The sequence below is a fragment of the Python bivittatus genome, unplaced genomic scaffold (genome assembly GCF_059951505.1).
Source record: "Python bivittatus isolate LINGU-HERP-01145 unplaced genomic scaffold, Pbiv_v1 ctg000980_np1212, whole genome shotgun sequence".
In the NCBI taxonomy this organism is placed as follows: Eukaryota; Metazoa; Chordata; class Lepidosauria; order Squamata; family Pythonidae; genus Python; species Python bivittatus.
In genome coordinates this window covers 35,740,288-35,767,779 of record NW_028277125.1, presented here as the reverse complement: position 1 = coordinate 35,767,779, position 27,492 = coordinate 35,740,288, and the positions used below count along the sequence as shown (strand labels likewise).

Below are 27,492 nucleotides of genomic sequence, written 5' to 3'. Positions count from 1 at the left end.
TAACCTATATTCAGTAACAAAATATGTCTATATGACTCTGAACAAATCAAGCCATTTCTTTTTTTATAAGTCAATGAGATAAAGACTTCTTTCTATAGTGAAAGAAAGATTTCACATTCCTGAATTTCATTATTTGATTTAATCAGCATTTTTTGGAAAGTCTTATAATATCCTACAGAAATAACATCAGGTCCTGGAAGTTTCTTCAAATGCATTTTTAAAAATTGCCTCTTTAGGTTTGCCTTCAGTTATATGTTGATTAAAGACTTCTTTTATTGTTCTGCATATTTTGTAAGTACTGTTTTGTTGAGGTATTTTTCAATATTTACTGGGTCAGATGTTTGTTTCATATATACTCTGGAATAATAATTAACAAATAGCTCCATCATCTCTTTCCTTGTAGAAACACATTTGGTTCCATCCAAAATAGAAATAATAGATATGCATCCTTATTTTTGATTGATAAGCCAACAATTTAGCTAATTTGTTGCCTTTTTCAAAATACTTCTCTTTAACAAAATCAACCTGCTTGTAAATCTTGTTTACTTTTATTAAATCTAGCTGATTCTGTATTGCTTTTATCTTTTGTTCTAAATCCAAACTTGGATTAGTTTAGGCTTGATTCTAATTGTTTCAACTATATATCATTATGTTGTGCTTGCCATTCTTTCTAATTGATTCCAGAGAGATAAACAAACCCCTCATAAATGCTTCACCAGCATCCTATTCTGTAGATAAAGAAATATCAGAGGCTAAATTTGTTAGACTCCTCTAACCTGATGCCCTCTTGTGTTATTGGATTATAGTTCCCTTGACCCCTCAGCCAGCACTGGATATCCTAGCTTAAGATAATGGATACTGCAGTCCAACACAGCCCATGGGTACCAGGCTGAGGAAGGCTATTCTGGTATATAAGATCCAAGTCAAAGCATGGACTTCACTGAAGGAATAGGACTGGATCCATATAGGAAAACTGCATCATTACACAAGGTCTAAATGTGGATCTGCCAGCTGTAGAATAAACTACTTGTGGTCAAGTGTTCTTTACTAGATCTACAGTTTCCTGTGCAATTTGTCTGTGCTGCTCCTATGTACCCCAATTGATTTTGTCAATGTACTGAGAGAGCTGAAGACTGGCATAGACATTATGGAAGGCGCTACTTAAAACCTCATTCTCTTAATAACCAACATAGGATAAAGTTTATTGTGAGGATTGGATGGAGGAACAACTAATCAAAGATTGGCAACACTAGGCACTGAATCCCTGGCTCTCTTTCAGTGGGAGGAAGCAACTAAGGAACAGGGATTTGGAGGAGCAGGTCAAAAGACAGGTCTGAGAGACGGTCAGACTCCACACTTGGGGATGCTTCTCCTTGACAAGGATACAGGGCTAGGAATAATTTTTAGAGCTGGGTGGGGTGGTATTAACAAGGTATAGGTAATTTGTAAAATTAAGTGAACCAGTTTCAAAACCCATTTTTTGTTATTTAACACAAGTCAGTTTGTTCCTTTGTTCCTGTTAACAAGTGTCTCTCCTCCTGTATCTTCCCTGTGTACAACCCACTTACATTAGAAACTTTCCTAACCCTAGCTGTTCCTGAGGGGAGACAAAGAGAAAAAGATAAGAAATCAACTTGTGGGATGCTATTTGTCCGGATTAAAGGCCAAGCTTTTAAAAAGTAAACAGAAGGACTAGAAAGCGAACTTATTTGATCAGGGTTAATATATATATATATATATATATATATATATATATATATATATATATATAGTGATTTCTGGTAGCAGTTAATGGAATTTCTTTGTGACCAGGACTGAATAATGATGTTTTAAAGATTGTTTACAACTGAGGAGAGATTTCTTTTGCTTTTTCTCTTAGAGAAAGTGATAACTTGGAGCACAAAATGGATTTATTTCATTAAGGTTAAAATAGATATATTATTATTTCTGGTAGCTCTTAATGGACTTTTGCTGAACAGAAATGAATGATGAGTTTTTATAATTTGTTTATTGATAAGAGATAAGTTATGGGAAGAAGAGATTTTTTTAAATTACTGAAATACTAGAGAAGGTGTTAAGTTACAGGAGTTGTTCATACTTGTCTGGAGGGAGGGGGGAGCCACTTTTATATTTCTTCTTTTCTTCTTTTTCTTTTCTGTTCTCCCTTTCTTTGCACTTTTCTTTTTCCTTATCTCGCTTTCTATATTTCTCTTAGTTTGTATTACTTTTTTAGCTTTGTATTTGTAAACTTTAATAAAATTATTGCAAAAAAAAAAGAAGAAGAAGAAGAAGGAAACTTTCCTAACCCTCAAAGGAGGCTATGTGACATATATAATGATTTACCACAGATTTTTTTTTAACAAAAAAAGGAGATCCCTGTATTTTTATTTGGACAATGAAGAAGACAGACAAGGATAGCAATGTAGTAACATCAAGGAAGCTACTTACGTTTATTTAAGCTTTTCTTTCATTTGAAGTATTCCTTGAAAAAAGTGAAAGTGAATTTATATTGTTTTTCAGAGTTGTAGTTCTAGAGGCACAAGAGCCAAGAACACAAAACAGGCAGACTAGGTACGTACATGGCAGTAAACCATGCTCTATTTTAAGTATTGCTTACTAACAAACCATAATTCATTCTACATAGCTAAACTAACATTTGTGATTTCAAAAGCCACAAAACACACTAAGCCAAAGCCAAACAAACCAAGTTATAGTATACTATATTGTATGAACCAGAAAACAGAGCTAAGACAATATAATCTTTGTGCAACAGAGAGTGATGAATCTCTGGAGCAAAAATGTCCACATAAACTTAGGTAACAGGAAATAAGGATAGAGAGAGGGTTGGACAAAGCTGTGGTAAATGACAGAAGTTGGGATTATCAGTCTAGATGCAGTTGGAATAATTAGCTGGAAAGCTAATAGTATGACAAATGGATTATGTCTCTTCAGAATGCAAATGTTTTTCCCATGTTATTGTTTTCTTTGGTTTGTTTTACTTCTAAGAAAATTTATTTCTTAAGGAAGCATCCTTAAGTAATAGAGAGCAGCCTCAACTGGTAGAATGTACCTGATTACCTCAGGAAGCTGACAGCCGCAAAAGCTTCTTTCTGATTTTGCTTCCCAAAGAGATTTAGCCTCACAAGAACAATTTAAGGAAGTTTGTATCATGAGTATGTTGGGTGAATCAAATCAAATGATTTTAGAATCAGAGTTTTGGAGGGAGGGCAAGCAATAGAATAAGGTAGATGGAGGAAGGAAAGTTTACTCTAATTAAAGTTTTGTTTCCAAAAACTCATGGGAAGAGAATCAGAGTGGTATGGAATTTTAAAAGGAGAACTAAACTAAAAAGCCTCCAGCATTGAGAAATGCATCCTAGCTGACACTAAGAGGACCATGGGCATTGTGAAGCGTTCTCCTGGAAAGGAATAGCAGCATATGCTACAGAATGAAAGGATGATGGAACAACAGTTTGATATTGCTCCTTTAGAGCAACAACACTTCACTCCTACAGAGTTTAATTTCAATAGCAAATGTACTACATGTTGCAGAGCAATATGTTTATTGCCATTTATTTTTCCTCAAGGACCAATTTATTCATTTTTTACTGGCATTAAAACGGGGCTTTATGTTTTTATGAGGAAACCTTTCCACTCTTTGAGGCAATGATAACAGCTTGATTTGCTGTAGCATTTTCAACACTGAATCCAAACAGATTTTACATGATAGGAAGAATGACCTCCAGGATGATGATATGAACATGAAATTTGCAAGTCATTTTAAAAGGATTTGGCAATCTGTTGTTTTCTTCCAAGAGACCTGTTATTGTGTATGATTAACAGATACATACCAATTGCCTAGATTAGCAGGTAGAAAAATGCAAGAAAATCCAGTCCCTTATTCAGTAGAATAAGGACACTGATATAGCCTATTTTCTCAAAGAGGATTACAGTTAAACAAAATATGTTTTGGGCTCAAGGTTGCTGCAGTCTAACTTTCAAAACTGAAAGTAAAAAGGAATCCAGGAAAGATTCAGAAAATTAAAGGTCAGCTAATTTAAAGTCTGTTCTAGGAAAATTGGGGAACAGAATACAGTAATCAAAGAAAAAGTAACTACGTTCACAGAGGAAAAAGCTTTGTGGAAGGAAAATAGGCGTAGATTCTACAAAGATCAATCTCACCTCACTAAAGTTCTAATGTTTTTGAGTGTGCCAACAGGCACATGTATGGGGTGACCCTGCTGACAATACATAGTTGGGTTTTTCAGAAAATCTTTACAAAATTTCTCATCAAAGGCTATCAAATAAACTTAGCAATTATGGGATAAAAGGACCTGTCCTTCTATGGATCACAAACTGGTAAAAACAACAGAAAACAAGGAATAGGAAAACATGTGCATGAAGAATAAATGATGGTGAAGAGCTTCAGAAGGATCTCTTGAATCTGGGAGAAGGATTAACCAAATGGCAAAGTGTGGCTTGATTTAAGTAACTATAAAGTGGTACACATTCGGGCAAAAAAGCTCTTAACTCTGCATATACGCTGAAAGGGTGTGAACTGTCAGTAATCAGGAAAAAGAACTTGGGAGTCATAATGGATAGCTAAAAAAGATGTCTATTGAGTCTGTGGGAGCTATGTAATAGGTGAATTCCATGCTAAGGGTAATTAGAAAAAGGGGGTTCAAAAATAAACCTGCTGACACTGTAATGCCCTTATACAAATTTATGGCATGCCCACATCTGGAATACTGTGTATACTTCTGGTCACTTCATTTGAAAAGGGATATAATGGAACTGGGGAAATTCCAGAAAAGAGCAACCAAATGATCAGGCAGTTCACAAACCTTTCCTACAACAAACGGCTAGGACGTTTGGGACTGTTTGAAGAAAGGCAACTGAGGTGTGATGGAGGTGTATATAGTAATGTGCAGCATGGAAAGAATGGGCAGAAAACAAGCTTTCCCCATCTCTCAAAACACCTGGACTAGAGGCCATCCAAGGAAGTTGAAACAGAATTAACCAGTGGAATTCATTCCCATGTGACTTGGTGATACGTATTAAAATGTTATTGGATCAATTACTGAAGGACAAATGCATCAAGGCTGTAATTGAAGTCTAAATGTTAGCCCTAGGTTGGGGATAGCATACCTCCAAATTGAAACTAGAGAGGGAGAGTGTAGGGTTAACCCTAATCTTAACCCTAACTATGAAGAGCAGGAGACATGTCTTCCTGGCTGTGAGCAACCAAAAGACAACTGGCTGGGCATTGTGAGAAACAAACATTTGGTTGGTCTTGCCCTAATCCTATACTAAGTATAGCAAGGGCTATACTTGCTTTCTTAAGGAATCAGGAGTAAGTTCCTTATGTGATTACTGGTAGAGTCATGACAATATTCTCACAAACATCTTAAGTGATCAATATTGCCTGCTTTGGTTGATACTGGTTCCCTCCAAGATCTTTCTCACCACCTGTCTTTTGATTCTTTTGGTTCTATATGCAAATCAGATGCTTAATTACTTTATGGCCTTTTCTCCATGGAAGTCATTGAGCTTTCAGGTTCCCCTAAAGCAAGCATGAACTTGGCTGAAATCTCCTAGAGACTTAATAGGGCTGGGATTACATATTGATCGTAACAGAGTATTCTTTCATCAGTTGTTAGCCACTAAGCCATTAAGGCTGATTCCAGAATTCCCATATCTCTTTGGTTCAATCTGGTGCCATTCTTTCCACATTTCCTCTACATAATGGTAATCTGGTCTTCTATGTCTCACGCTCTCTCTTAAGTGTGCCTGTTGGTACGCTCTACAATTCTGCTCTGGGAATTTCTAGCTACTAACAAAACTCTGACATTGCCACTCAATTTATATGATATAAAGTATATGCAGCTAGGATATTTGTATCTGAGCACTGTAGAAAAACAGGTTACAGAAGAAATCAGCTGTCTCTATTCTTACATCTTCCTTTCTTATGTATATCCTTTCCTACCTAACAGCTAATGCTTCGCATTAATTAAATTGAAACTAACTTAAAGCCAATAGGACTTCCAAATCTTAACTAATGTATATAAGGTCAAATGGTCTTTCCCCCATTTTTCTCATTGTCCAGAATGAACAAAAGAATAATGCAGTAAGAATACACATTCATCCCTGATTTTTAGCATTAATTTCAGGCTACAGTTTTCATGAAAGCCAAGGATAAAGGTAGTATAATATCCCTTCTGCTTTGTAGAAATGAAGTCCTGAAAATAGTCAAGTCAAAATTTTCAAATGATTAAAGACCTGAGTTGCAGAAATTGATTAAGCAGTGTGATTACAGTTTAATGGTCTGTTCATGTATTCAGAGAAAGGTTCTTATTAAGTGGAGCAGGCCAGCTGGATCCTAGCAGAAGCATTGCTGGATTCTAATCCATTTTCTCTACCAACTTTATTCCATGTCAGCATTGATTCCCCCATCAATTCCTGCCAGGTTGTGAATGTATGCCCTAGACAGATTTGGTTTTGCATCAAAAAATAGGACACTATAAATAATGGAAGGCAGTGGACCGGGCCATTTGGATTCTCCTATGTGGTGAACAACCATCTCAGAATTGGAGCTCAAAAAACTGATGAAATCTTTGGGTAATTGGTGCCCAAGCAGCAGAACTCTCTGGTAGGAATTCCAAGATACATGATCCTATTTGAGAGCAGGCTGGAATGTTTTGGAAACATCCAACTTTAGATTCTGTCATAGAGCACCACTTCTGAAAAGAGAGACTCTTCATCCCAAGGTACTCTGCCCTACAGTATTAGAGTTCATGCTACAGATAACAATTACTCTTTCTCTACATCAAACACTAATGAAAAGATTATCAAATTGGAAAAATGCTATGTAATTTTTTTCAAGCACTTTTTTAATTTAAAGGAAGTTAGAAGATACATAATGGAGGTATACTTTGAAAGTGAGACCACTATTAGTTTGCTTTTCAGGGATTTTGTGAGATTGAAAAAAAGATTTAAATTGTATCTCTATAACCAGTTTTCTGATCAGCTGGACAGCTAACACAGATTATTTATTTATTAGATTCATATCTCATTCCTCCTCCAATAGCTCAAGACAGCATACTTAACACTTCCTCCTCTAATTTCTTTACACACAATCCAGTGAGGGAGGTTGGTCTGAGAGTGATTAGTTACCATGCCTGAGGATGAATTTGAACCTTGGTCTCTCCAGTGACAGTCCTGGACAAACACCTTAATCACTCTAGCACACTGGCTCACCATCTTTCTTTCTTTCTTTCTTTCTTTCTTTCTTTCTTTCTTTCTTTCTTTCTTTCTTTCTTTCTTTTTTTCTTTCTTTCTCTCTCTCTCTCTCTTTCTCTTTCTTTTCTTTTCTCTCTTTCTTTCTTTCTTTCTTTCTCTCTCTCTCTCTCTTTCTCTCTCTCTCTCTCTTTCTTCTCTCTCTCTCTCTCTCTCTTTCTTTCTTTCTTTCTTTCTTTCTTTCTTTCTTTCTTTCTTTCTTTCTTTCAGAAATAGTATAGATTTTACTGCCACACACACTGTTCTTGGTAAACGGATGCAGAAGGAATGTAGCTGCTCCCATTTCATTTTATAGTTCTGAATCCCAGCCAGCTGGATGACTGTGGCTAGATTCATCCAAAGACCTCTTCAGTAGCTGATGGCACGATCATGCTGCGATAATCAAAGTTAAGCTGATTTATTGGATATTCTAGGAGAGAGAGAGTTTTAAAGGAATTTAGAACTGAGTTCCTTGAACATTAAAGCAAAATCCACCAAGGTGGTCCTTTGAACTGACTGTACCTCATTAACTTAGCATGTACAATTGTCGATCACAGCAAAGCCAGAGCGGCATTTGAAGTCCCAAAACAGATGTCATCCCACTTCTCTTGGAGCACCACAGAGTCATTTGAGACCCAACATGGTGACATCTCCTTTGCCACTGAACAGAGGGACCAAGCAAGCATCTTATTCACCTGACCTAAATTTCAGTTATTTTAAGCCTTGCAAGACATAATGTTTGTCAAATTCTGCACTCTGCTTTAGGTTTGATATTCCTTATCCAATGAACCCAGAAGCATTATCTTTTCATCTATTTGGCAAGTTTAAAGAAAATGAAAAAGGGAAAATAGTGGGGAGGGGGAAATAGCATCCCTGTCTTTTTAATAAAGTAAACTGCTGTGCACACACAAAATAACATATGGAAACCTACAGTGGAAGCTGGCAGACCTAAGGTGAGAAGGGGCCATTTAAGGGGAAAGCAAACCTCCAGATGTTCAAGCTGCTACAGGTGAAGAGAAGCCTTTACTTCCCTGAGGCTACTATTGGACAGGTTTAATCTCTCCAAGTTCTGGAATGTGCTTTTGATGGACACTTTGCCCATTTCAGTTAAACCAGAAGTACTGGGAGAGACACTGCTACTCACTGCATGAGAAAGAATGGTTTCTCTGCCAAGGTTTGATTCCTGCTGAAAGCAGAAGCAGGATCACTGGAAGTTACTTTCTGTTGTTTTTCTAATACAGATCTCCTCACCCCCTTCATCACAGAAAAACAGTGGGGCTGCTTCAGGCTGTCTATTAGTTCACTTCCAAAAGGCATAAAAGAGATTTTTCCTTTGTTCCAAGGCTCTTTACTTCTTTGACACACAAACTCTGCCATGCCCCTCTGTGGGGCAATATACAATGTTCATCAGGTCCAAAAACTGCTTCACAAACGGCGACAACAGAAGAAAGTATAATCAGCTCTGAAGTTTCCTTCCAGTTTCTTAGTTAATTTTCTCCTTGGCTAGTATTTCAAACTATGGGTTGCTTCTCAAGTGCCACATTTCTTACATGAAATCTCTAGAGGGGACCTAAATTCCAGACCTGTTTGTATAGTGCAGGTGTGCCATTTTATAATAAATAGAAGCTACAACATAAATATAACAGTTTTTTAAAGTGGTCATGCATCTTGCAGGGCTTTTAAAATCTACTTTAACGTAAGAGATACATTTGCTCATACTGTTTCAGAACTTTATATGTTTCTTTGGCCCATGGCAGAGCCAGGCAGTTAATTTTGGGCAGCCTAAAAGGATGCTACTGAGAAAAGTCTCCTATGTAAAAGAACAACCAATCTCTCAATATCTAGACTGTGTATTTTTTTATGGATATCAGGTTAATCCCTCCTATTAAAAATGATCATGTCAGCTTACCATAAAGTACAGGTGGTCCTTCCTTAACGACTATTCGTTAAGCGATCATTCAAACTTACGACAGCGCTGAACGAGTTGTAGTTATGACCGGTTCTTGGAGTTCTGGCTGTTGCAATGTCCCTGCAGTCATGATCTGGGCGCTCGGCAACTGGCTCGCAATTATAATGTTGCTGTGAGCCACCATCATGAGATCATGATTTCTGATGTTCCTTGCCAGCTTCCCACAAGCAAAGTCAATGGGGAAGCCAGCAGGAAGTTGGAAGTCACGGTCAGGTGAGGTCCTCACTTAACAATGGCAACCAGGACTGCTATCGCTAAGCAGCATGGTCACATGACATCGCGCTTTATGACCATGTTGCTTAGTGACAGCAATTCTGATCCCAATTGCCATCGTAAACAGAGGACTATTTGTATTTAAAATGCTAATAGCTAAAACACTAAAATAAGCTTTAAAAAACAACTTCTAGATCTAGCATTAAAATAATTCAGGAAGACAATGCAACCGAAAATATATTTAGTATTATACTTTCTTAATTCTTTGAACCAACATTCTCCCTAAAATAGGGTTGGGCATCCCAAAACAGGGATATGCTCCCAGTGCCATATTTTACCCAACCAGTGGGAAGTCTCTTGTGGCCTCTGGATGGTTGGGGAGAAAACTGATCAACCAAAGGTTGCCTACCTCCTTCCTATCACAGGGGCTGTGGACTCCATGCATCACACCATTTTTTCTTTGTGTGCATGTGTGTGTGTGTGTGTTCAACCTTAGTTCTCCATTATTAAGAGTCTTCATAGATCCCTGTATCTGGCTCTGGCCTATGAGTTTTTCAGCTGACTTTCTAGAATTCCCAATGCACACAACACACAACTAACCTTTACAGTGAATTCCATCCCAAAAGACTTCCTACCACATCCACTACAGGACACACTCACATCAACTTCACAGTGCCAGCTGTCAACAAGTGCTGACACGCTGCAGGCAGCAAGAAAAGCTCTTGTTACTCTGGAACATAGGGAAACCAACTTTTTATTGTCTCTGAGAGATTTCTGTGCCTCTTTTAAAGAATTTGTACATCCCTATTACACACATAATCACTCACATATATTTTTATTTAATTTTGTACATCTACTGTTCACCATCCAGAAGTGCATCAGGATATTTTATTGCTAAAGTCTGTTTTGAAAGTATTAAGATAATTAATTCTGAAAGAAATTCAGATGAAGCAAAACTCATCTCATACTAATTTTAAGCACAAATTTATTTTAGATTTTCTGCCTCTAAACTTATCAGGGAGTATACATACATGAGCTATGTAGACACACAATATAATGTTATTCTTGTGTTTATAATCTGTTTGTACTGAAAAGAACACAACAATAATCAGTTATAGCTCCATAAAGTTTGACCTATGCAACTTAATCTAGTCCAGCAGAAGATAAAGTTCTTAAAACATTGTCTTCTGTTTTAAACAGATAGGCGAAGATTCTGCTATCTTTTCCCCCAACCACTGAAATATCAGCTCAATAGGTGCTTTCTTTTCATACCTAAATCCATCATGTCTATACAAGTGGCATGACAACCCCTCAATATGAAGACAGAAGTGAAGAATGCTGTGTGTTTGAAACACTGTGCTAATGTAAGTGAACTCCTTTATAAAGAAGCATTTGTTTGGACTTGAAATCTGATTCAAGAAAGACTGTTAATCTTTAGGTCATGACAACGTCCAACATAATCTTCCTTCCTCTTACCATCTGAATTAATGATTCATTTTTTCAGAGAATATGTAATTGTCTGTATAAAATGCCATAGTCATGATTTCAACTTTCTTCGTTTTGTTTGTTAATGAATTCATTCATCAATTTAAAATTAACGAGCATTTTAAATCATTTCCAGTAATACTGTGCTAAAGATATACAATTATGTAATTTAGAATAAGAAAGCTTACAAATACGATAACATTTAGGGACTAGCATTATTATAAATTATCCAGATTTTTAAAGAAATCATGTTTATTTTTCAAAGAGCAAATTAATATCTCCTTAAAAGGATTATATTTTGAAAATCCAAATGTCCTAGCTCCAAGCTACAGTTCTGCTATTATGCAGTCTTTGTAAAGTTAACTATGGTTGGGAAGAAAGGAATAGTACAATACTACAATCAGAGAAAGGAGAAAAGAGGGAAATGTTTTAAGGCTTAACAATCAAGCTTTGATTACTGTAATAACAGCAGCCTTGTCTGTTCAATGTGTTCATATTTGTTGTCACTCCTTCTTGATAAAGGCCAATTTATTCATGGATTGTATTTAGTAATATCCAACTGTTAATCCAAGAGCATTAATTCTGAAATGGATTCCCCAATCTCCTAAATATACTTTATGTTTAAGAATTCCCCAGCCAATTCAGGGAGTTGGAGTCCACACATCTTAAAGTTGCTGAGGTTGAGAAACACTGCTCTGGGGAACTGGGGGACCATATTTGCACTGGGGGAAGTACTGCAAAGAAGGAAAGGGGAATCTCACTGCACAAATCAAAACCACCTATATAACATTCGATACGCTTCAGTCCTACCAATGTGTACAGAACAAAGTTTCATAAAGTACCAGTTCCCCACAGAGAGATAGTTGAAGAGATATCTTAGTCTTATGTAAAGGTAAAATCTCCCTAGAGTCAACAAATCTTTTGATTTCATGGGCCTGTCCAATAGTAGCAGCACAACAGTGTGGTGAATCCTGTCATTCTAAGGCATTCTAAGGTTTGCTACTGCCTTCTGGTTTTTTTTGTTTTTTTATTACTCCCAGACTAGCCTACAACCTTGGTATTTCCTGATGGTTTTCCATCCCACTATTAACCAGTTTCAAGCCTGTTTAACTTGTTGGAGATCAGGGACTGTTGATCAGGTGCTGCCATTTAGCTAGGCTTGGTCCTATGAATTACAGTCAAACCACCAGAAACTTCTCTGTCAGCATCAGTTCATAGCATTTTGTGCTTTCTTGTGCTTTCTTAGTTTTCTATTTATATTGGTAATTGAATCACATTTTCAACTAAAATCAAGTTATTGCAAACTTTTTATTGGAAATTTATCATCTTGCAAATATTAAGGAGTTTCAAAACTTAGGAAAATATCTGCCTACACACCAATGACTATGCAAAGTATCCATCCATGGAAGTTTTTTTTTTTTTTAACACCTTACATCTCCAAATACGCTTTTGACAGTGTATGTACAACTGTAATAATTGACTTTTGAGTATACAAACTTAAATGGAAAGAATTAAGATTTTTGTGCTTATTGATTAGAGATGGCACAGTTGAAATAGAAAGGTTTGGCCACTGACCAGCAGAGGGCACACTTACCACTTTTTGTTGAAATTTTTGAGAGGAAACAAAATGTGTAGAGTGTTGCTTGTCTGTGTTTAAAGTGGGCATAATTGTTGCTCTTACCAATTTACAGCATTATAAACTATACAAGTTTTGTGATCATATTCCGTGATCATACTGAATTGCTTTCAAGAGGGTTTTCTAAATTTGTTCACAATCTAGGAAAACATAAGCATTAAGCTTAGAGCTATCTGTAGCCTCATGAATATTTCTACTTTATTATTGGGCAGAAAAAAAATTACCAGCAGGAGAGGCCAATTAACAACTCTGAGAATTATTTTATAACCTTTAATTGTCAGGGTGGTTTTACCATAGAAATGGCAATAATACAGCTTCTTTTTGTGTATCAGCAATAGTAGTAACACAAGAGTGTGGTAAATCCTGTCATTCTAAGTCTGTCACAATATGCAGGATGGGAACAAGTGCAGTTATTCCTGTGAATATACAGAGCAAAAATCTAAGCTTCTCCACCATAAAAGAACTGAGAAAAAACAAAAAAAAGTAGAACAATGCCTGAGAAAATTAAATACTTCTCTGAAATTGAGATCTCAAAACACAGTTGCTACCTAAATGAAACTGAGCTCTGCACAACCAGTGATGTGAACAGATCTCTGACAGCATGATCCGCGCTTATGCATCAGTAATACTGCAACCAAATATGATATAAAGGAACAAACAAAAACTAGGTATATAAGATTTGGCTTCTTTCTGCAAGCACCTGGCTCCCTTCCACCCCAAGGGATTAGGACAGATCATACCAGATGAAGATCTAGTTGTTCTAGGAAGCCTTTGGAAACTGAATGTAGATATGTCCCCCCACCCCACCCCATAAATGATTATTTAGGGTTAACTGTATGTTCCTTGGCACAAGGGAATTGACAAGGTTAACATGTTAATGTATTGCTGTAAATTGTTTCAACTCTTTTTACTGATATAGGGTATATGTTGCTTAGAGTTGGTTGTGGCTAAACTGATATATAAGCTTGAGTGATAAATTAAAAAAATAAACTCTTATAGTTTTTAAATTTTCATTTTAGAAACAGCATTTTTATTTTACTGAACATGTGATTTGGAAAGCGTGGTGAACAGTAGCTGCTCAGAATTCCTGTCATCCAACTGTTCATTTAAACCACAGAAAATTATAAACCCATGTCAGCCTGTCAGAAAAATTAAAAGAAGCTATCTCTGTGAATCTATTTATTAAATCCATCCATCCATCCATTTTAAGTGAATGAGACAGAGATAAACTGTTTAATTCAGTGATCTGATTAATTTCTTCCAATTTATGACTTAACATGTTTAAAAAGGATATGGGGCTGTTTTGGTGGGGGAGGTTGCTGATAATTGTAGCCTAAAAATCATTCCATACAGCTGCTAATAGTATTAATTACTATGTAAATTATGCATGCCTTAATTGCTATTAAAATGAACCACTTAAGAAGTATATGATTATGTGAAAAAGAAAAAAATTATAACAAACCATTATTCAGTGCCATGAAAAATCTAATCACATACTGGTCAGAATTTCTAAAGCTTAATTTCATTGGATTCTAAAGTTAGACTCATAAAGGAAAAGGGAACCAGCTAAATGGTAGAAAGAGTGTGCCTTCCCCCTTCCCTTTCCCAATCCTCCTGATAATCCTGATTTCTAATATTATAAAACAACACACTATGCATATTTCATTGCAGCATTTCTTGAATGGACCCTAAGCAGGTGCTGTAAGAGTGAGCAGATCACAGCAAAATGTTAGAAGACACAATTGCCCTGTTTCTAGACTACTACTATTTTCAACCACACTATAAGGAATCCTCTTGTATGAAGCAGGGTGCTGTCCTGTTTCCAGTGTGGAAGCAAGATTAAAACATCCATCTTACTGTCTTCTCTACCTAGACTGAGGATACAGTAGAGGTAATTGGAAGAACCTAGACTGTTAATCTGACACCTTACATACCATGCTGTAGGAAGCAATGAAGATGACCTTAGAAAAACTGTTCAGAAATCATTATAAGAACAAAGTTTACAGAAGAATGCCTTGAGCCCTGGGAAAAGGGAAAGTATTAGGAAGCGACTCAGTCAGATCCAGAGCCCTCCCTGACTCCCTGGGGTACAAGAGATGGAGGGGAAAACACAATCAGACTTGCAAGGTTCTGTTACTACAGCCTATCTCAATAAAACACAGTTCTAGTCTTCTTTTTTCCTGATATGGACAACCTTGAAGGGCTGACTCATACTAAATGTTTAGGACAAAAACAGTAGAGATATTGTAACATAGAAGAGTTTGTTATGGCTTCTTCTTGCTGTGCACAAAGGCAGAAAACAAGGAGTCTCTGATGAGACACATGCCTAATGGGAGATCTGGGCATCTAGAGTCCTTCCACTCCTTGAGTACACTGATCACATGTCAGATCACGTCAGAGAGAAAAGGTCTAGCCTAGACTTCTCCCTTGATTTATATGCATGTGTTTCTCCAAAATTCCTCTTCTAATATCCAGTTATTTCCATCTGAAGTATCTAGCAGACTGTAAAGAAGGAAAAATATGGCTCTGCCAATTTAGCCACTGAAAATCTGTTCATGAATGACTATTACATTATTTGACTTACTTGAATCACAAGTCAAATTATAGCTGCAGCAGTGGTTAAGCAAGCAGAAACAAAACACGATGGGATTAGAAAATGTCTTCATAGGCCTAGGGCCCCACTTGAGCTTATAGTTGTCACAGAACAACAGTGATTTATACACTACTGTTTGATAAAATAGTATTTTGTTTTTCTGAATGCACACAAGTTTGAGATAAGATGTTAAGAAATATAAACTAAAGAAATAAAAAGACGACCTTCTAAAGTACAGGAAAAAACAGAGATAAGAAAAACATACAATTCTAATTAGGAGTTCAATGGTAAAATCAATAGTTTAGTTTAAAAAATGTAATTATCCCATAAAATGTATTTTTATTAACACAATCTGTTTGGTATGAACATTCTTCCACTTCCATTCTGTTTTTAAATGCATCCAGGACAAGAGACCAGATTTTTATGAAAAAAGGCCAAAGTCAGCCAAAATATTAAATTAATTACTGATTTACAAGCAGAAGATATTTTTCAATGAAATATATACTTTCTAACACTCCACGTTTTGAGAGTTGCAAGATATATATGCCTTTACAAGTACACTTTGAGTTGAGTATCCCATTTAAACTTAGATTCTGAATTTAGCTGTGCCAAATAGGGATAAACATATCTCTACATTTGACTTTCATACTTAAACTTTTAGCTTGGGTAAAAAGTACTACAACTACAGGCCCTACTATCATCAGAATCCACGAAGTATCTGTTGTATTACCATATCTGGTTTGTCATCTTTTATTCCTTATTCTTGTTTATTATTATATTGTTTTATTCCTTTATTAATGAACCACCCAGAATCATTGGGAATTGAGTTGTATACAAATTATTTTAATAATAATAATAATACAACAACCACCACAACAATTTTCTTTCTTAATTGTCCTGCTTGGATTGACTGAGAAAATGAGTACTATATTTTAGTTACATGTTTGGGGAAGATAGGTTTACTTCTTTAAAATATAACTGCCCCCCAACATTGATAGGTACAAACTGGGCATTGTAATGCAAATTTATTCCTGGGGTTTGGGAGAAAGTTTGATTCTTTTCCCTAAACACTTTTAATTAGGTTTCTGTGTGTTTCCTGCGTCACCATGGTAGGACCCCATGCTTCTCATTTTCAGCAATTGAATTGATGGGGGTTCTGAGGAGTGCAAACAATGAACCTCAGAGTGTACATCTGACCCAAGGTTGCTTCTTTTAACTTTAGAACCACCATATACACCATTGTCATCCCAGTTTTACTTTGCGCTCCTTTCTTATGCCAGAAATGTTTGACTTCAGCTTCTACATAGAAACAATACATAGAAAATGCTAAGCCACAATTTCTATGGCTTGTGAGTTTTGCACCCACAAGGTCAATACGGCTTATTTAAGAAATCATGGTTTTAAAAAAATTCTTGGTTTAGCATTACAGGTGAACATAGTTATAAAATCATTACTGTTTTGAACAAACCTGTCATTTTCAAAGGTGTCCACACTTGTTGTCTGTGCTATGTGACATCCTTTGAGAACCACAGAAATACGAACGCAGCCACACAGAGAGAAGTTAAAAATCCTGATTTTTTTATTTTTATTTTTTACAGAAATTAGAGATTCAGGAACATCTCTAATTTCTGTAAAAAATAAAATAAAATAAAAATCCTTTACTTAGACCAAAATTGTTTTTGTTTTCCTACCCACTACTGATTGTACATCTGGCCTGGGCAGTTAATTTCTACATATACTCTAAATCAAGTACAATGAATATGGATAAAATAAATGGATACAGAATCACATGTGAGGGCTGCTAGCATTCCAAAGTGGGCCAGGCTATACAGATTCTTTATTACTTACCATCAAAGTTCTTGTACTGTGAAGTGAAGATTATTTGTACTGAGCGTGTGGCCTCCTTCAACATGCCTTCTAATTCACTCCTACTCTTGTTGGCAAAGTTCTCCTCCATCTCACTAGTACAGCAAGTATAACCTTGTGGGCAAATTCTCAAATGTTCTCCTGGTGGGTGGGAAGAAACAGAAAAACAGATATGTAGGCAAATCATGTTAAATAAAAACAAGTAAACAAAGGGCTTCGTGACACTTTAAAGGCTAAACCAATTTTATTACTATTTAAGCTGTCATGGATGACATCTGTTTCATCAGATGAACGGAGTAAGTTCCTGTGGGAGAGTTTTAATAAATATATGTAATTGTATTGGGGGGGAGGAACAGTGACAATAGGCAGGATTGCTTTGGGGGATAGGAAACACAGAAACAAGTTGCTTAGTTTTAATAAATGAAGTCTTATGCATCAAAACTAGCTAAAATCCTGTGGCTCTCCAGGCCAGAGCCTAATAACTCTTTTATTGCATGAGATTTATAATCCTGATGTTTATATACACAGTTGTTTATATAGTTTGGGAGAACAGAGAATAGGAGGGGTAAACAGGGAAAAGAGGTGAAATACAGAGCTGCTTTGGAAATGACAACACATGAAACAGCTGTAATTTTGATGTGGATAATTTACATAGTGTTTACCATTCAAAGAGTTTTTACTAGTGTGTGCATGTATGCGTGAGAGAGGGAGAGAGAGACAGAGAAAGTGAGTGCATGTGCGTGGAAAAGATAATTCACAATAGAAAATAAGAAATTAGAGGTGAGGAGCAAATGCACCTCATATTCCTCCTGTTAGCTTGCTGACAGGAATGCACTTAAATAAAATTAAGCCTTGAAAAAGGTATCTTTTCCAACCTTGCTCTAAGATAACCTCATTACAAAGAAGTCAATGCATATGCTGTGATTTTAGAGCCATTGCCACAATCCTGCCAGTGGTTTTACAGGAGGCTGCCTTACTGTCACAGCATATATTGAAACACATGTTTTGTGTTGTCTTGTCTGGTTTCTAAGCAGCCCTTCAAATGGGAAGGATGCCATCAGAACCCATACACATTCCTCCTAGCCTCTTCCTTTCAGCACTGGGAGCCTTTGGGCCTGCATTCTTAGAGAGATGATGAATCTGCTTTGGTCTGTAATTCACTGTGTAAACTGTGGTGCTGGAGAAAATATTGTCAGTGATATTTCAGAGAAGTTAGATAAGCACTCAATATTTGGCAGCAGTGAGGTCATAGCTTATGTCTGTCTAGAATCTTTTCTCAACAGGACACCAAGCTGCAGGATGCACTGCTGTCCATCCCTATAGCTCATCTGTTGACTCCTTCCTGGCATTATGTGGCTTGGCCAGGGAGACTTCTCTTGGTCCTTTCCTAGAACTGTAGGCAGTCCTGGAGAAGCATAAGATTTGTTCTGACTCACATTTTCCGACTTTGCAATATGTCCCCATGGCCAGCAGCATGCCACAGAATTTCCTTTGAGGAATTCCTTCGCTATTTTTAAAAAGGTTTTTTGAATTAGTATTTTTTAAAAAATTATATAGGATGCTGACATGTGCATCCTTTGGCCAATGGATTTCAGAAAGGCTTCCCAGACTTCCTTAGAAATAAATCAGTTAGAAAAAGGTATTTCATTGCAACCCAATATTTCGTTGGAAGAAAGCCAAGCTCCCCCCTCCCCAGCCTCCCAAAGACAGATGTAAACAAGGTGGTAGAAAGTATCCTAAGGGAGTAAAATGCACAGCAGGAAGCCGTCTCACCAGTTCTGGTACATGGATTATTGTGATTAGTCATTCCTATAAAAACAGTCATTTTCTAAACAGGCAAATTCTATCAATAATGGCAGCAATTTTGTGAGAATGCCTATAACATAATTTCAAATTCCAATTTTCATTGTACTCATTGGTTCAGAAATACTATTTATCCCTGCTGTATACTGTTTTGGATTCTACATTCTTCCCAACGCATTTGATGAAGTGAGCCTTAACTCGTGGAGGCTTATGGCTTTTAAGAAAATGTGTTAGTTTGAAAAGAGGCTACCAGACTCCTGATTATTTCCCAATCCTGAGAAGAATCAGAATCCTCCACCTTGCAAGGAGCATTGGAAAAATATTATTTTAATGACAACTGATAATGAAAATGAAATGAGCTTTGGGCTTTGCTAAGGGCCATTTGCAACCCAATATTGAGGAAAAAGTATAGATGGAGAAATGAATGAGGTAAAAATCTCTATCCAAATACAGTCTGCCCATTTGAAACGTATTATCAAAAATGCATGGGTGTTCCTTATGGTAACAGTCAAAGATAATTCCAAAAAACTTAAGGATGGAATACATAGGCATTTCCAAACACAACAGCAAACTACTCTTGAAAAAGAGACAACGATGGGAGATAAATCCTACAGCAATCTTGAAGTCTCACCGTCAACAGATAGAAGTGGCAGAGATATGTGCTTCTACCCCAAATCTCTTTTTCCTCACCTGCCCCTTATTTTTGAAAGAAAGAAAAACAGAGGAATATTCTATGGCTTAACTATATGGATGCTGGATTTCAACTAAACTAAAATAAAGTTAACCAAACATGAAGGTTATGATCCAGGGCATACCAAAATGGGCATCACATGTACTGACTTTTGTGGGAATTGCTTCCAAATATTTGTTTGGTTATTTTAGACATTGCTATTCAAGGAGAAACCTTTTCAGAGCAATTCAAAATACAAATTGCAGCAACCCAAAATAAATGTGGTAAGTAAAAGGCACCAGCTATTAAAAAGATAAGCATATGCATCAGTTATTAAACACTCTGGGAAAATGAGAGGGTGCCAAAGAGATAACGAGTGGTAGATGAGCCTTGAACAGAGTTTGTTTCATTTGCACATTGCCCAGCTGAGAAAGCCATCCCTTCACTTTGGCACTTGGTGGTACCCTTGGAGGTCTCCAATTTTGCAACTGGATCATGTTGCACAAAATATAAGAATCTGGGCCTGTTTTTTTCCCTTGACCTCAACTAAATGCCTCTCTCAAATCTTCCCATTTCATTCATACCGACAAGATCTGTTTCATGATGGTGTCAGATCCCCCGACCCCAAATAAGGAAGAAATGGCATAATAAATATGCCAATAAATATTTATCTAGGAAAAGAGAAGAAAAGGCTAACAGTGTCACCATGTCCAATCAAAGCTAGTCACTAGTTACTGGCTTAGCAGCAAATCAGCAGATTTGTCTTTCAAACTGCCTATATAATTGGACAATTCATATATAGTATAATATTAAATATTTATTCCAAATCATTTAGGAGGGTATATCTGTGGCATTGGGTATCATAGCATGGCAATCTGAAAGTAAGCCCAAATGTGACATTTTTCTTTGCAATATTCACTGCACTTTGGTTTTCATTTTCTTAGATCATTTGGCTTTATTTTTGTGATGTCTCCTTTGATGAAGTGGTACTCTAATATGGAAAAACTGGGGAACAGTTGTTGTTGTTGTTGTTAGTGGTGGTGTGTGTTTTTTCAGCGTGCGATCTACCAGACTGGTAGCAGCTTTTGCACTGGGATCACAGCCAGGATCTCACAATGATTAACAGTCAATGATCTTCAGGGCAGGGCAACTATTTCTATCTCCAAGGCCATAGCTGACTAAGCAAAAAGGCTCTGTGATTGGAATGAAAATTTCTGAAAGCAATATAATGAAAGGATTAACAAGAAAGGATCACAGGTATAGGGAGGGGAAATAGTTCTCCTAACCACAGATATTCTCTGCATGTGTAACATTTTGCTCATTTCGCTTGCATTTAGGGCAGGAATTCAGACAGAAAGCAGCTGAAAAATCCATTGGCAAGTGGCCCACATTTTCCTCTCCCAAGTAAGACAAGTTGACATAGAGAATGCCAGAGGGAGTTATTTCAGAAATAGCTATAACCAAGCCTCACTTATTTCTGCACAAATCTAAGCCCTGTTATAATGACACAAGATAGTAATGCTGATTGCCAAATTGCATTTTATCACAAGTTATTATTGAGCCAACTAATACTAAACAAGCATACATCAGCAACATAAAAAAGAGTTGTGTACTAATTTTGCCACTGAACTGCCCCATTTAGAGGTAGTGACGTTAGCTATGGCTTCCTTTGGGTGAAATAAATTACTTAAGTAGTTAGGATATGAGCATATTTAAGCTTATCACAGTATAAGCTTATAAACACAGTAGAAATGGGTTTTGGAAACCACAGCTGCCTCCTCAATTGAGTGACTGAACAGGTTGAGGTAATAGGTCCTGGGCATCAATGTTCTACAGAAACACTGTAGAACAATTCTCTAGAAAAACAGAAGCAAGAAACCAGAGAAGCCATGTGTTCTGAATAACCAGCTAGAGCTTCTGACTTCATGGGATATAAACTAAAAGGTGCTTGATTGTCCCTTGTGGTATTGCTTTGGACTGTGCAAGCAGAGGCTGCTTCAGGAAATAAGAGGCAGCCTATCTCCAGCAACAAACTCACTGAGCATGCTAAAAGGAATCTAAGAGCAATAAAAGATTTTTTAAAAATCACCTCTTAAACGTAATACAGAGGAAATGATTTGCTGTCTATAACATAAGCCATAAAAAGACAGCTTTGATCAATGAATGCATTTGATTTACATTAGCTTTGTACAAGTGGACAAAATCCAGCTACCAAAACCATCCTTGCTCTTAAAATCGGTATATAAGAAATTGGGGTTAGAAAAGGAATAAAGCCTTGATAGATCAAACTCTGACATCAAATGTTTCGTTTTGTCCACCAAGTCCATCTGGAGTTATCCAACTCATTTCTAGCTTGTGCAGGGCTGAGAGATCATCTTCTTGGGTGCACTTAACTCCCATTACATCTCTTGAAAATGTTGACAATAAGTAGACAGTACTTTCAGTGTTGGCTTAATCTTTAGTTGAACAGCCATCAAGGTATGGATAATGTACACCAAGGACTGCCTGAGAGTAACACGTGGAGAAAAAAAATCTTGCAACATGCTGTATCCAGCATATCTATCCACCCAGCCACCCAGCCACCCACCCACTTTTTTCCATCATCATAAAACATGAAAAAAATTAAAAATAAACTAAGTCTATATAAACATTGCTAAATATTAACAAACCTGTTTTGAAAAGGCAGGTATTTTATATTTTCAAACCAGCTTTGAAAATGCAGGTACAGAAATGCATCTGAATATATAAATATGGAAAAACTGGGGAATCCTTTCCTTGGCAGATCAAAGCCATTTGGCAAACTGAATTGTGCAAATGGATCCAGTTGCTTTAGCTCTGCTACTAATCAAAGATTTTCGAGCTTGGCTAGCTCTGCTAGGCATCTAAAGTATATGCTCACTGCTAGCCTTGACCTTACTACCAGAAACAAATTCTTATCTGTGATATCACATGGATTTGTAGAGGCACTGTGAATACCTCCAAAATATTGGGTAAATGAAGCAAAAAAAAAAAAAAGAGGAATCCCTGCTGTGTGAAACTTAGGCAATAATTTCCAGACAGTCATGTTAGCCTTCTGTATCAGATACGACAAAGTCTTTTACCGCATCTTAAAGAACAAGTTTATGATTATATAAACTTTTTTGTCTGTTATTAAACATTGGCCACTTCATCAGATGCAGAGATACAGTTGTGTTCGTGTTTTTTTTTAAACTGTGGGAGTAGCAAGACTAAGCATGGACTAACTCTACCTAATACAGTTGTCATCTTCTGAATCAACAGTAGTGATGTCATAGGTAGGCATTGCTAGGCATCTTTGAAAGGCCATAGACCTCCAGGGGACCACTGTGGCTCCTTAGAAAATATTCCTGTTGCTGCTCTTGCATCCTTAGTCACTATTTGTTTGCTTGCCTTCTTTAGGAAAGCAAATGGTGAAGCACTGAAGATTGAGCAACAATCTTCATTTCTCTTGGATTCTGCCCCTAGAGGTTGCACAGATTTGAGCCAGAGAGAAAGAACAGGGGAAAAGCCAATGAGGAATGACCCCATTCCAATAGAAATGCATAGGTCTTTTGTTTCACCTACAGTTACTTAAGTGTCTGTGCATCAACACACAGAGAGACAATCTGCAAAGTTGTCAGAGCAAGCATGTTGAGCTTTTCAGAGGACAGATCTGTCTCAGTGCTTCATGGAAGAATATGTTGCTCATGGCAACATGCTTCACCAAGTAGCCTTTTGAACATCCTACCAACCCTAATATCAAGACATCTTGTCATAAGACATTTTTTAAAAAGAAATAGGTAGCAAAGCAATTTAGTAACTATTGCTGAGCTAATTATTAGCCAAGTAAGACTCATCTTCTGAGTGTAGTTCCTCTTTTGAGGAAACCTATTAGGTCTGTTATAGTGGCACCATTATTTGGTTTTTGTGCATTTTTTCTCATCCTTGAAACTAAGTGCAAAGACCATAAATATATTTTCTGGGAATTAAATCATGAATCTATTTTGTACAAGCACAAATCAAGGCTCCAATTTTTATCAAGCATAAAGAACATGAGATCTTCATAATTTACAGCGGTTGTGTTCCAGTATAAGACTGTAGATGACAAAACCATGAACAAGTCTACTGAGTCTATGAGAACTGTGGATAAAGTTTTGGTGCCTATAGCCATACTCTTCCTCCCACAAGCACTTCTCTCTTCTTCCCATCTATGCAATGCATCTATATTTGCTGCTCCTTCTCCTTGCTTGGTCATGGTGGATCTCACAGGGAAAGCCTAGTTGCAAGCTCTGCATGGATACTTACAACTAGGCTTTCTTTAGAGCAAATGATTAATTTGCACTACGTCACCTCCCCTGGCTTGTCTGTTCTTCATGGCTCTTTCACATCTTAGTGAAGGGGCCTCTCAATTGCCCAAGTGAATGTTTGTAATGCCCAAGACCACTCATGGCTCACTCTAATTGCTTCAAGCACTGTGCAAGCAGCGCAAGCTTCCAATGGCATGTCCACAAGGCCCCTCCACTGAGACTTTGGAAAAGCCAAGTAGAGAGTCCCACAACTGAATGAAAAGGAGGAGCAAATGCAAGTATATTGTGCAGACAATCTGCCTCTAATCCTTAAAAAATATTATGCAAGTACTAAAGCCTGTCCGCTATTTTGTGTATGCATAAAGTAACAAAACAAGGCAAAAACTATGGATATATACAAAACTTTATACATATACCAAGATCTGGTCTCTAGTTCTCAATCATGGATATATGAAATTGTGGATAATGAAGGCCACTTGTCATTAAAATGAATGAAGGTTGCCCATCTTGGAACTCATTCAGTACAATCAGTTGAAATTACCTGGAAACATAATTGTATATGATATAGAATTTTGTGTATATGGTTCTCTGCTAGCACAATAATAAAAGTTTAATCATGCCTCCAAGTAGAAAAAAGAAATTCTACTATGTTGTTCTAAACTCTCTACTACTATTTGAGAGTTTTATAACGTATTCTACATAGCTTTGTATCCATCAGAATGGATAGCAATGTTGCAGAACTCATAAATGAGAACAATTATCAAATGAATAAAATATAAAAGATCAAGCATTAAATTGGCATAGGTCAAAACCTCTACAGTCTTTCATTAAAGTAGAGAATCGTGCATAATATTTTAAATACAAAAATCCATTCCTCTCTGAAAAAGATATTATTTTAGGAAACAACAATTTCAAAAATTTAATGAAAGCCTGCCTACCCTCAAAATACTGGAAGATGTAGCTGCTCTGCGTGGAAAGGAATTGATACATGAAAATTTTGCCAGCTCACTTCCTGGGAGCGCCATGGTGAGTTGACGTCTTACTGGTTTGCTGGTTAATAAGACGGCTCTTGTAAGGGAATTTGTGGCTGGATATTGGATCCGGGACGGTGTAATCTCTCCGGATCAAAGGAGAGATCGTTGAGATCATCCACGTGACTCTGGACAGCTGCTACTTGTGAATAGACCATGGAAACTGTCGTTTTATGGTTGATTTATGAGTGGAATGGCTGGGAGTTGGGATTACATCAAGCTCACGTGTGCAAAGCAGCCTTATGGACACTAAGCTCGACCGAGCCTTATATCTCAATCACCTTTTTGGATTAATTTTTTATTTGTTGTATTGGAGAGATTAAGACCCTTCGGACCAGCAAGGTTTTACTGTATTCATTGGGTGAGTCTCTGTCTCCTTAAAAGACGATGGTGTAAATTTGATCTTAAACATTTTGAAAATATGTTTTTTGATTTTTTTGGACTATGCAGCAAAAGGGTGCTTAGTATATGGATTTTGGAAAGTTAATAATGGATTAAAGGGCCAGAGAAATTTGGAATTGCAGTTTCGAATTAATTAGAAGATATCTTCTCATGGGAAAATGGAGGTTGGGTTTTTTAAAAAAATTTTTATGATAAATTGACCTTGAAGGTTAGACGTTACCTTCAGGAGCCAGAGGGCAAAGAAAATAGAGCAGAAATCCTTAGTGCAAACTTCTAAATACCTCTCAGCCAAATTACTGGATCAATTGTTTGAGAAATGGGACAGAACATGCTTTAATGAAATTGTAAAACAAGAATAAGTTGTAATGGATGTTTATGAGATTAATTTAAAGGAGGACTTAAATGTAATGCAAATGGATCTAATGGATGACCTATCCCCTAAAGGGGATGAACAGATATTAAACCAGGAAATTGATTTGGATATTTTTTTTCTTCTGGATATACAAAAGAGCTCAGCAAAAGGATAAACTTTACCCAATGGACATGCAAAAGAGATCTGTTAAAGTTCTGAAGGGTTTTTGTTCACATACACAGATGACCAGCAAGTTATCGCTGGCATTTTTTGTTTGTCTGATCAGGGCTAAAAGAGGCAAATAGTTACACCTGGTTGCCCTTACTGGATTTTTGCTAACAAAGAATGATGGATGAAACATTTGGATTTTGTTTTTTTGTTACCTAAGAGATGAGTTATGGGGAGAAGAGAGGTTAAGTTTTATTTAGAGATGGTGATAAGCTATTAAAAACATTTTTACCTGGTGGGATGAAGGGGGAAGTTACTTTTTATTTTTTTATTTTTATTTTCTCCTTTTTTTTCCTTTCCTACACCCCTCCTCCCCCTTTTTTATTCTGTTTCTATTTTTTGTACTTTGTGTTGACTTTTATTCTTTTCATTTATAATTCTTAATAAAATTATTTGAAAAAAAAAAGAAAGAAAAATTTGCCAGCCTTGGTCATTTTTTAAAATTAGTGCTGAGATTCTATGGGATTCTATATATAACAATTGACAATCAGCTTGCACAATCATTTTGTGGTTAATCATGGTAACCTGCACTAGTCCTGTCAGAGAAATACTTATTGCAGTATGTGTGCCAGAAGTCAAATGAATAAAGAGAAGCAGACCACAAAATAAAACACCATCAAACAAGGGAAAAAATGCATAAGTGGTAGCATGATCAAATTTGGGTAAAATCATGTGGGGAATAATTATAGTGCCTCCATTTGTAATTCCATGTAGTTACAGTTACTCTGCATTTTCATTTAAGTATATTGGTTTTAAGAAAATGTTATAGTTCAGTTGCAATATTAAAATTAGCCTTCCATGAAACTTAGCAAGATCCTTCTGATACAAGCAAGATTGTTTTCATTTTATTGGTGATGCACGCATTTTTGCCAAATGCATTTCTTAACAAAATATCCATTCTGCCTTAGCCATTTGTGAAGGCTTCCATGATGTCTGTATTTACAAGTTAAAATTGTTACACAAGGCATTAGTAGAAAGTAGGCAACGTTATGCCCACAGACACTTCCTCAGCTCTGTCCTTCTAGCTTTATTTTTTAAAGATAATTTTATTTTATCTTTTTAAGTTACCTGGAAATCTGGCATGCTGCAAAGAAAACAGCCTTTAACATTTTATTTCCAAGAGTGCCTCTGGACTCCAAATAGGTATTTTACAGAAATAAAAATGGTAGATTGTTTTATCCCAGCAATTGCTGGAAAATGTGCCCACCTGCTCAGGAAAAAAGAGAACGGCTAGAAAGCCTGGCGGGGAGCAATGAATTACAAAGTTTGGTGTAGTGGTTAAGGTGCTGGCCTAGAAACCAGGAGACTGTGAGTTCTAGTCCCACCTTAGGCATGAAAAAATGGCTGGGTGACTTTGGGTCGGTCACTCTCTCTCAGCCCAACTCACCGCACAGGATTGTTGTTGTGGGGAAAATAGGAGGAGGAAGGAGTATTGATATGTTTGCCACCTTGAGTTCTATATGAAAAAAAGGCGGGATAAAAATCTAATAATAACAAAAAAATTACCAGCTTGCCTTCTGGGAAATGGATATTTTATCATTGGCCATGTCTCATACCATGGTATCAAAAATCCACTGGCAAAAAAGGGTTGTCTACCTTGGGGTACAGTAATAATTGTTGGGATTAAGTGGCCAAACCAAGTATATGTTGGCTTTCAAAACTGACA

At 36.8% G+C, this 27,492-nt stretch overlaps 1 protein-coding gene across 4 annotated transcripts in view; it reads right to left on the bottom strand.

Annotated features, from left to right (window-relative positions):
- Positions 1-27,492, bottom strand: part of GPC1 (glypican 1) — a 261,586-nt gene that overhangs the window by 128,633 nt on the left and 105,461 nt on the right. For all 4 annotated transcript variants that reach the window (XM_088132337.1, XM_088132339.1, XM_088132336.1 and 1 more), the window contains exon 2: positions 17,019-17,177. In XM_088132337.1, the coding sequence (XP_087988463.1) occupies positions 17,019-17,177 (159 nt within the window). The remainder of the gene's footprint in view (positions 1-17,018; positions 17,178-27,492) is intronic.